Below are 11,965 nucleotides of genomic sequence, written 5' to 3' on the forward strand. Positions count from 1 at the left end.
CAGCTTTAGTTAGGAGGGAATGGCTGTGTGTAGCACAATATAGTAAATAGTTGGTAGCATAAATGTTTTTGGTGTATGTACCTTGATTAGACTTCAGTAACTATAATCTAAGATCAGTAAGCATTTAGGATGTTTCATTAATGTGCAGTTTGTCCATTTAGCATTTTATATTTTTTTCATACAACGTTTTTGATCAAGTTTATATTATTAGTACTTCATTTTATAGAAAAAGCAGATATGTTGAAAAGATGCAGACATAACAGAAAAAAGCAAAATGAAAGAAAGTCTGATTACGCAAAACATCATTTAAACCCCGACAGGGTGGAGGAAAAGCAAAGTAAAGTAAAAACTAAAGTAAAAACACCACCAGCCCAGTTGAGCCACAGGCCCTTCAGAGCTTTCTTTCCATAACTTCAAACCCTAAACCCCTTCAGCCAAAGAGCCACATTGGCCCCACCCTGGTATTCTGTGGTTGGGGCTCAAACTAGCAGAGCGCCGCGTGGTTTCCCTGTGGCGTGTGAGACGCCAGACGGCCAGATGGAAACGGGCTCACCGCCCACAAAGCTAGGACCAATGCAGGCTACACTAACCGCTAACAGGCCCTGGGAAGCTACATAAATACATGGTAATGACAGGGTAGTGGAAAATTCATACTGACTAGAATTGCAAATATGTAAGACTGTATAGAGTGGATTTTTTAATATGAATGGATAGAGAAAAAAACACTTTTATCGCTATCATTATTAATAGTTTGAATGAATCAGGTCATTTATATTACCTAATTTATTCTTTATTTAATCTCCAGCATAACTTTTGTCACTGTAACGTATCAATAATGTTTTAGGTAGAAATGTGGGATCAGGCTAGATGAATGGCAGACTGTCTAACTGGATGTCGATGTCTCACAAAGTCATGTCTGTAATTTTTGCAATCAAAATAACAAATAGCTGCCTGAGAAGCAGACTGATTGACAGGCAATTTTGGAAAATATTCATTGTTAGCTTTGCGTTCGGCCAACACCAAACACAGTTTAGAATACAGACACACAAGCAATCACAAACACTCAAGCACAAATGACAATCTGTCTTTAATGACTTTGAAATGGCTCTGAATTTTTCTGTGTAGCTGAATGCTAATGATTATGCTCAATGCTGTCATGTGTATGTGACGTGTGTGTGATTGTAGGAGGTCACCACCAAGACACCAAAGTACGTGTTAACATCAAAGTAAAAGATGTGAATGACAACGCCCCAGAGTTTGCCACCAACAATGAAGTCCTCATGTGTGAAACGGTTGCAGCAGGGAAGGTACATTCATCTGTGTTTAAGAAAGAAACTGTGTGTGTGTGTGTGTGTGTGTGTGTGTGTGTGTGTGTGTGTGTGTGTGTGTGTGTGTGTGTATTTGTGTGTGGGGATGTATGTATATTATAGGTGGATGTTTTGCAAGATTATGGCAAACCATCGTAATTGGTATCTCAAACTAGTATTGTATGTACATGGTGTTTCTTTCTTTCGTGGTTTAGGTTATTGAAACAGTAAGTTCAGTGGACAAAGATGAGATGGCTCACAGACAACACTTCACATTCAGCCTTGCTCCAGAAGTGGCCCATAACCACAACTTTTCCCTCAAAGACAACAGAGGTAGATGACCTTTAAAATACAATTGTTTTTTGTCTTTCTTGCTTCTTTTTTTCCTTTGTGTTTCTTTCTCACATTTTGTTTTCATCCCTTTCTAATAGCTAATCTTACTCCTCCTTCATCTGGGGTCTCCCTCTCTCTCCCCTTTCACTTAGATTAGATCAAAGCATAACCAGATGGAGGCTTACAGTACCTTGTAGGAAGCAGCAGGTGTTCTAGATCTCTGTCACACACACACACGAATGCACACATGTCCTGGGGGCTGTATTAATTGCAGTGGGCGTCTCTGTCCGTCTGTACATATATCTTAGGGGGCCAACTGATTGAATTAAGTTTTGTGAGTGCTAGGACACAGAATACAAGACAAATATGGGAGAAAGACAAGAAGGAGATGGGTTGGGAGAAGAATACACATTATATACACATACACACACACACACATATATATATATATATTATATATTATATATATATATATATATATATATATATATATATATATATATATATATATATATACACACACACACACACACACACACACATATGTATATAAATAGATAGATAGATAGATACACACACATATATGGGTGTGTGTTTGTGTGTGTACATATTAAATGTGTTTGTACATTTAGTCCATCTGTACATATCCCACACATTTCTCAGATCCCACACATACTGAAACATGGACACAGCTGTGAGCGGAGACCAGTGCTGGCAGGCAGTTGATAGATAACATATGACAGTGACATTAGTAGCAGAGAGGGTTGGGATTTACCTTTATTTTCTTTTGAGCTAAAATGTTTCAGTGATTGCTTCTGAGCTCTTCTTTTCTTACTTTTCTAAAGCACATTGCTACATTGAACTGAAATAAAATATCAAAATAGATTTTTTTGCTATTTCACTGTAGTAAACCCCACACAGAGTGAGGCTAAGCATGTGTATTAGAGTGGGCTGATTATAAGCCATTTTTATCGAAACAATTACCAAAATGAAAAACAAGACAAATCATTCAGCTGTTGCAGATGGTATTAGGTGTGTATGTATACGTCCTGTAGTGACCCTTACACCTCAGCATACAAAGAATTAATCTTTGAAGAAAAGTAGGCTCAATGAGTAAATGACTGCTCAGGCTGCCTTAACATAAAAAAACTGAAAAATGGTATTAAAAAATAACGAATAAAAATTGTGTGTTGACAAATGAATAAGAAATGTTTTAATCTCAATTAAAAATCCAAATAGGTAAAATGCAATACAATACCATACACTAAAAGTGCAGAGGTTATTGTCTCTCTCAGTTTAATAGAGCTACTACTATGTTAGTATTTTTATTTATATTCAAAACAATTACTAAGGACCAGTTGCTTGATGATTATGGTTCTTCAAAGCTGTGAAAGTACTTCACCCCATCCCTTGTTGAGAATAAAGCTTATGACATTAGAAAAGAAGTGTTTTGATAGGGAGGAAGGGAGAGGCAGAGAGAAGAAAATGTGTTTTGAGGGGGTAGGGGGTGGGGGTTAATGTAAAAGTAGAGCTACTTGCAAGCCTAGTCACAGGAGTAACAGTGGCTTTTAATTACATTTCTTCTTCTGTTGATGATGAATGGACCCACTAATAAACAGGAATTTAATATCATTGAAGTCACACGTCATTGGCTATTGTGTGCACAGTATCTGTGTCTTCGTATGTTGCTGGATGACAGTGTGTTTGGCCAGTGCTAAAGGAAAATGTGTGTTTACGTTGCTGTGAGGAGGCACAGAAAAGACCTTTATTATGTTTGATGAAGTTCATGATGAACATCTAAACATAATTTGTTGTCGGCAAAATCAACAACATACTCCATTGTAGTCTAAGAAAAGAGTGTCTTTCTACCATTTTACCTACTCATCTTCCTATCTACCAACCAACATATTCCTCTCCCTTCACAGACAGCACAGCCAGCATCTATGTGCTCCGTAAAGGATTCAGTCGTCTAACCCAGGATGTTTATCATCTTCCAATTGAGATAAACGACAATGGATTCCCTGCGATGAGCAGCACAAACACTCTGACCATTAGAGTGTGTTCCTGTGACAGCAAAGACACCATCCTTTCCTGTAACGTGGAACCTTATGTCCTACCTGCAGGCCTCAGCACTGGGGCTCTGATAGCTATACTAGCATGTATAGTCATTTTGCTGGGTAAGGACCTAAATCGTTGCTTAAAATTGCAGTTGAGATCATAAACCACTGCTGATTTAAATAAGATTTTCTTTGTTGTAACATGAAATATCAATTGTTTGCATAATTAAGATTATGCAGCATTGTGCTTACAAAATACATTTAATCTAGGTTTTAATCAGGTAGTTCAACTCGCTGTCTTAATAATACCAAACATGCCTGATATTTACTCTGAGCTCAGTCAGGCTGCCTGCCTCCATTGATGCCCTCATTCAAATTTCACTGCACAGGTTGAGCTCCTTAAGACTAGAAGTCACGGAGTTACTTGAGTATTAGAAGCTTAGGTATTATTTCTGCTTTCTCACAAACAATCATTAAGAGTGGGAACATCAGTGTCTGAGGAAAACTAAGTTTGTATTTGTAAAGATGTGTGCAATGTTAAAATGTCTACAGTCTTTAATTGTGTATGAAGCCTTATTTTTTCTAACTCAACCATTGGGGGAACCAGATTGCAGCTGTTACCTGTCTTCCTTTTTTTCACGTTTTGCAATTTCTCACAGTCGGAGTTGACACTACACAACTTAGAAACTCTTAGAAGCCTGACATGTTTTTAACCACCTGCAATAAAAATGGCATGTGTATATAGCACAATACTATAATGATATTAATTGAACTGCCCAAAGTCTAATTACATCTCCCACAGTGCATACTAATTATCTAATGTTCACATTTCATATTTTCCACAGAGCTTGTGTAAGGATTATTATGTAATCACTAAATCCAAAACAATTTTTGAATTGTGGTTCTGTGTTTCCCTTTGGCAGCAATAGTGGTGTTGTTTGTTGCCCTGAGGCGTCAGAAGAAGGAGCCATTGATAGTTTTTGAGGAGGAGGACATCAGGGAGAATATTATAACTTATGATGACGAGGGAGGTGGTGAGGAGGACACTGAGGCTTTCGACATCGCTACATTACAGGTATGAAGAAGGGTTAAGTGGCTATAAATATTTTTCCCCCGTTATTTTTATGACATTACAGGCGTAGAAACAGAGGGTAGTAAAGAAGAATTTATGATGAGTAGTTGGGAATTCAATAGACTCAGCTTTACAACAGGTGTGTCAATTGATATTTATATCTTTCAGTTTCAGCCTAGTGTTGAATACTTAAATAAAGCAAAACAAAATTCTAAAGCCTTTTAAACTTTGTTGAAATTCCACTTATCCAACTCTAAGATTTGAAAGCCAGGTCCTCTATTTGTAACTGTTTAGAACCCAGATGGCGCCAATGGTTTCCTCCCAAGGAAGGACATCAAGCCAGAGCTTCAATATCCCCTCAGGCCTGGCATTGGCCGTCCTGCAGCCAACAGTGTTGATGTGGATGACTTCATCAAGACTCGAATTGCAGAGGCTGACAGCGACCCAACTGCACCTCCCTATGACTCCATTCAGATCTATGGCTATGAAGGCAGAGGATCTTTGGCTGGGTCACTGAGTTCCCTCGAGTCTGTCACAACAGAGTCTGACTTGGATTATGACTATCTGCAGAGTTGGGGTCCGAGGTTTAAGAAGTTGGCAGATTTGTACGGGACCAAAGACTGTTCCATTAATGATGCCGATGAGGGTGAAGACTCTTAACGGTGGTCTTCTATTCTGAGTTACTGATTCCATGAGGATTTGTTAACACATCACCGTTCCCAATGGTTACCTACCAACTGATCAGTTCATGCCAGTTTGTCAATGAACATTAATGGCTCTGCCTCCCATGGCACCTCCCTAGTCCTCCAAGACAATTTGATAATGAACAGACAACGATCGCTTGGACTCAAACTGCTCCTAGTTCATTTCCCAAATCTCTTCTTTCCCTCTGTGTCTCTTCCCACCTTTCTATTTCTAGAGACTTGAGCATTGCAGGGCTGGGAGAATTGTTATGCCACAATTTGTCTGTTTGAAAGTAAATTGCTGGGAAAAAATATTGCTGTATGATCAAAATGACTTGCTTCTAGCAAATTGTTTAGTTTATTAGAGGTTCTATATACTTTTGTGGACTGGTTTCACATACTTCCTCAATGGTACTTGAGAGTGATTTATTACCTGAACAGGTTCCTATGTGTTCCATAGTTTCTCTCTTTGTCATGTAAGAGAAAGAGAGAAAGAGCAAGACACTAGCAAATTAAAAGGAAAAGATGTGGAGCTCAGCAACTGTTTGCTAAAATGAAAGAGAAATGAAAGGCATTGATGATGGGTCACAAGGTGAAATAGTTTAAGCATAATGTTTTGGGTTATTTTTTTTGGTCAAATTTATTGTTGCGTGTGCAAACTCACACAGGTACCTTGTGTAGTTGGTGTGACAGACTCTGGGTTGTTGATACTTTGAAGACGCTCACAGCATCTTCACAGTATGGTGGCCTTATAATAAATAAACAACAACCCCAGGGGTAAACACAAGAATAACAATACGAACCACTGTATTCAGTAGCTAAACACAGATAAATGAACACAGAAGGACTTGCTACATGCTACACAAATACATTTTTGTACTCTGAAATAGATACAGACTCAACATGAAATCAATTTCAAACCTGTGGATGATTTGTTTTCATATTTTGCTGCAGAGATAAATGCCGGCCGATCCATGCCCCTGTGTCTCCATTCCTCCCATCAACAATCACTTATATACCATTTCAACTCCACCAATGAATGATCATTTCCTCATTCAGTCCACCAATGATGGTTAATCACTATGAGTAAAAACCTGTGAGCTCTAATCGCCTTAAACTTAATGGACGCTCTTGCAACCCAGTGCATTCACTTTTTTTCCTCCTTTTGTTTCTTTTTGTAACTTGGAAAGTATATACAGAAAGCAAACTATCTCCAACATAGGTATGTACAGAGCAATGTGCAGACGTGATATATCACTTTGAGAAGCCAACTTGCACCTAACGCACTCTTAAAATAGGATGTGCTGTTTCTGTCGGCACAGTACATGTAGACCAGGAAAATGTGCATTGTGTTTTTTCCCCCCACACACCAGATATGTTGGCAGCAACATCTGTTTAATCAACACATGTTGCTAAAATTTAAAATGTGTACAATGGAAAATAACACAAGGCATGTTTTCTGAGACACATATACAGAGAGGCCGATAATCAGAACAAACTTTTTTAACTGTGTAGGTTCTTGTTCAATCTCTTTTTTAATGTTATTATTTTATGATTATTATTGTTGTTTTTTATAATTATTATCATTATTATGACAATATATGTTCTTCCTTTGGCTACAGCTACACAGGGAACAAATTCATGTTTTACTTTTTGCAGCTCTGATTTGATGTTCTTAAGGCTGTCTAAACATGGGAGGAGACTTTGTGTTGTTCTGTTTTCATTTTTGAACAGCTTTAAGAAGTTATCTGCCAAAAGTTAAATGTCAGCTTTGGTTTATGCCTGTGTGAACCTCTCACATTTCATTTGTTATCACTTTTTTCATTATCTGGCGTTTCTTTGTTCTTTCTCCCTGTTTAAGAGGAAAACTAGCTATCTGTGTTTGTTGCAGTGAGAGAACGCCTCGTTTTTATTCTTATTAGTCTTATTAGTTTTATGGTAAAATTTGTACAATTTTAAAAGTTCTTATTTTAGTATACATGCAAAATATTCCAGTATTACAACAAAAACATGTTAAGAAGATTGAAAAAAAAATGTTACAGCATCACACTTATATTTTCTGAACATTGTACTGTTGCTTTACTATGTGCTTCAATCTCCGAAGCAAAAAAAAACAAACAAAAAAAAACAACAACTTTGAAATAAATGCTCTTTTTATAAAAAGATATAGAACTTTGTGTCAGAGTAAACTTTGTGTTGATTGTCATCCATGGGCACTTCACAACTTATGTCATGTACAAAAGTTAGTATCCACTTATTTTGAAAGAACAGAGAGTAAGACAAGTTTTTCTTCAATCACATATTTAATGCACATTTAGCTATTACAAATGTATCTTCATCCAAAATTATTTTTTAATTATTAATCAAGGTTGATGAAAGTTTCAATATTTTACTGTAACTTCTTTATATACACCCCTTGACAATTTTTGTACATTTGTCATAGTGAAAGTGCATGTAGGAGGATTAAAAATTTACTCTAAACCTAGTATTATAACAATGTACATTTAGCTAGTAAGAATGTTTAGTCATGATCAAAAGTATATAATAATGAAAATTACAAAAGTGCAATAGTTTGCGTCCCCCTTAATAAATTAATTAAAAGTAAATTTTAATAATGTCTGATGAATTAACACTTTTGAAAGCTAATTGTGGATAAAATATTATGTTGCAGAAAAATACTGTGCTTCCTTTTTTGGCAAAATAAACTGCTTCTAACTTTTGCAGGACTGTACATCAGACAGCAGTTAGTTCATATAGTGGTCTTCCTGTAATGCACATCTGATATATGACAGTTGTAATCAAAATTGCGACCAATGAATGGACTCAAATGCAATTCATAAAATATTTGAGTTTTATTCCTGTTTTTGGGTTTTCTATTTTACAAAGCATTGATATCATACTTCATCCATCATAAATATGCAGCATTAGGCACAGGAAAAATAAAGACTTTATGGGTGTTCTTAAATCTGCAGTTAGTTTGAAACAATGGACCAGTATGCAACATTGTCCATTCTCCTCTCGGTTCGGTTACCTTTAGAACCCAAAAGCTTTACTAGACGTTTTGTGAGAATGGTCTTGTCTGCTCATTGGTTATCAGATAAGGGGCAGTAACACAGAACATAAAACACAGAAATATGATAATGTACTAGAGAATAGCCCTATGTGTTCTCTGCAAATATGAAAAAAAAAATCAAAATCAACTATGTTGATTATCTTGGCAATAAGCCAAGAAAAACCCTGCTAACAGATGCTGAATTTTCTTTGGAAAAACAACTTGACAATCAAACACAACCTCACGCAATGTAAAGTATAAATGCTGTCACAACTGAAACATGCTGTTTTGGGCTGGATCACGTTCTCACCACAAACAAACCACTTCAGAGGTCATTTGGAGCTGGGCCGAGACCCCATCCAGGGTTGTTTTAGTCTGCACCAGAGTGCAATTGCTTTGTCCTGCCCAAATGAACCCCACCACGGGGGAAAACTAAGGGAGCAAGATTTAACTGAACTAAACAAGTTAGGCTTAAAAACGCCCTTTGTCTGCAATCAGACCAACTATGGCCAACTGTGGCTACAAAGCCACGTCATCCAACAAAGAGATGTAGAGACCAGTCAAATACATGCAAACACACATTCCTTGTAAATTCTTTTGTATTGCTTTTAACTCTGTATTTGTACAATGTAGACCAAGGTGGTCTTGAGAAAAGATAAAACAATTTTATAAATGTGTCTCTTTATAATACAAGTACAAGTTTTTCGGCATCTTATCCGCAATCGATCCCATGGTTTTACTCAAACTTAATTGCCTTCAACATGCTACATCATGCTTAGATTTAAGAGGTACATGTAGCAGCTGTGATGATGGTGACACCTTAGGTGAGTTTTGTAGGGTTTAGTCAAAAATCAGTCTTATACAAGTTTTACAAAATGTCATCAACAAAGAAAAAAAATTATTTATAAATAAAAGAGTTTGAAATATATTTGAGACCATTTCCCGGCAGTTTTTTTAAGGTAGAATGCAGAATTATTTCGCTGTCATTTTCATTAAGATATTGTTGATTAAATCTTTAGTGAACTACACAAACACACCTGTAGACAGACAGGGCAGTGTTGTTCCCCTCCATTTGAAATATATGCAATGCCTGTGTACAATCACATACACATTAAGTATACCAACAGGTGCGTGCCCACACACACACATGCACACACACCCACACACATAAAAACACACACAGATTTCATTCAGTCACTCCTAGGGGAAGCAACACTAAGAAAGGTCAGGCTGCACTTTCAATAAAACACAAAAGAGATGATATAGAAAGTGACAGTGAGAACACAAAAAGAAGTAAAGGAAAAGGAAAGAATAGATCAGAATGAGCAGGAAGTGAGAGGTACAGGGGACAGGAAAATCATAACCTTTTTGTGATGTGGGAAACACATGAGAATGAGACATAATATTTCTAGTGTACATCTATCTGATCGTGCTGGTAGTGAAGTATTTATTGGAGGAAAAAATCTACAAATACCTATGTCAGGGGGGATTCTAATGTTTTGGCCACCCTATTAAAAACAAATGAGTGGGCCAAAATACCTCTTAATATAATGCACTCCAGTAGAACTCCAACACCCACTATGACCTCAATAATAAACACATAGTGGAATTATCACCTTTCAATTTAAAAAAGCGAGCGTATAGTGTGTGGCTCATTAAGGAGGTGCGTGCTTTTACTTTTCGTACTGATGTTTTCAAGATATTTAAGTTGGGATTCTAAGGGATTCGTGTGTTTGACTTACACAGATGTATGGTGTTTGACCTTAATTGAATCCTGGCAAGATTTCTTTAAATCAGATGTGGGACACTTTCATATGTACTGTTACTAATATCCAATCTTTAACAATGTGACCAATGTCAGAACATGTAGTTTGGGGGCTTTTTATTTTTGTATTTATTTTGTGCATCCAAAAAGGTCCTTTTAACCAGTCAGTGCAAACAGCAGAGAAAATATATCCAAGCAGTATACATTTTAAAATTGATTTCCTGCACCAATTAAATTGTTGTTATTTTTGTAGACGTAGAAACCCCTCACTTACAGGCACAAACATGAACTATCAACATAAAAGATTAGATATGACAAAGAAATTGGAAATTTACTTTTTGTTTGTCCAAAAATGTTTTAGTAAGTGAGAATTAATCTATCAATTGTTCGAGCTCCCCAATGAACACTGGGTATTGCAGTAATGGTTTATAAGTGTCACATAGGACAGAGAGAGAAGTACAACAATGTACATAATAAAAATAAAGAGGAAAAGAGGAAAAAAAACAACTCAACATGGATCATACAGATGTGTTTTAGAGGTAAAAACAGATAAATAGCATGCACAAATACATAAGCAAAATATGTGTAATAGAGGGAAAGGTAGTGTAAATAAAAGATGAAGAAAGATCAAAGAAAAAAGAGACGTGAACTTTTGCACCTCCTGCTAACTGTTGTCCAACTGTGAAGAAGACAGTTGGAGGGATGGGGATGGAGGATAGGTAAACTTCTGCACCTGAATGAACCTTTTGCTCTCTTCCCACTGTGAGAAAAAAAAGAATAAACACTGAGAATTCAAAGGAGAATTGATCAGAAAAATGTGGAGGACAAGAAAACTATTATGTGTGTTGGCTGGAGATGAGAGGAGGGGGCTGGTGGCTCAGTGGCCACAAAGGGCCACCTTGGTACTGGTTTTGAGCCCTGATAAAAAGGGAGGGTTTGCGACAGGAAGGGCATCTGGCGCCCGAACACTTTCTGCTGTGACGACCCCTGAAGGAACAAGCCAAAAGTCATTGATCCTCTGGAGGTGAGAGAGGGGAAGAAAAGACGACTGAAAAGACAGAAAATGAGTCTAAGAGGACATGAGGATAAAAACTAGAGGCTACAGCATGCAGTAAGAGAGGGAGAATAAACATTTGCACCCATTATGCAAACTAAGCATATCCAACTGAGAAAGATAGAGATGAAGGCAAGAACAATAAGGTCTGGCTGGTTAAAAAAAGAAAAAATAATGTAATTGGTAATGAGCCAAATGTGATCTTTAGGGCACGTAATCAAAGACCAGCAACTTTTCTTTGGAATTTTGAGTTGATGAATTTTCATGGTATTTTTATTTCATTATACTTTTGACTAAGTTTTATATGGATAATATTCTATAATATGACAAAATGTGGCAAAGGTGAGTATATAAACAAGCTTATGCCTAAAATAAATATTACTTAAAGTTTTCTGTATAGGTTGTTCAGCACCCTGGGTTAAAACTTCTTAAAATCAAAGTAGCAGGAACATAGACCTAATCACAACACATATATTTTAACCCTGCCCCCATGTTTTGAGTTCCCCTTTAAAACACAGTTACTAAGGTAATCGTTGCAATACCCCCGTCAAACACTTATGCATAATCATAGCCAAACTAGCCGTCTTGTTTGCTGAGACTTCGCAGGAGCAATAAAAGGCAGGTTTAACTCTGTAATTCTCA

At 36.9% G+C, this 11,965-nt stretch overlaps 1 protein-coding gene across 6 annotated transcripts in view; it reads left to right on the plus strand.

Annotated features, from left to right (window-relative positions):
- The window catches only part of cdh11 (cadherin 11, type 2, OB-cadherin (osteoblast)), an 82,204-nt gene extending 74,580 nt beyond the window's left edge, over nt 1-7,624 (plus strand). For all 6 annotated transcript variants that reach the window (XM_067512712.1, XM_067512702.1, XM_067512734.1 and 3 more), the window contains 5 exons: nt 1,186-1,307; nt 1,523-1,640; nt 3,566-3,817; nt 4,621-4,772; nt 5,064-7,624. In XM_067512712.1, coding sequence (XP_067368813.1) covers nt 1,186-1,307; nt 1,523-1,640; nt 3,566-3,817; nt 4,621-4,772; nt 5,064-5,429 — 1,010 coding nt within the window. In that variant the 3' untranslated portion in view covers nt 5,430-7,624. The remainder of the gene's footprint in view (nt 1-1,185; nt 1,308-1,522; nt 1,641-3,565; nt 3,818-4,620; nt 4,773-5,063) is intronic.
- Nucleotides 7,625-11,965: the final 4,341 nt, after the last annotated feature.

Source organism: Channa argus, chromosome 1 (genome assembly GCF_033026475.1).
Source record: "Channa argus isolate prfri chromosome 1, Channa argus male v1.0, whole genome shotgun sequence".
Lineage (NCBI taxonomy): Eukaryota > Metazoa > Chordata > Actinopteri > Anabantiformes > Channidae > Channa > Channa argus.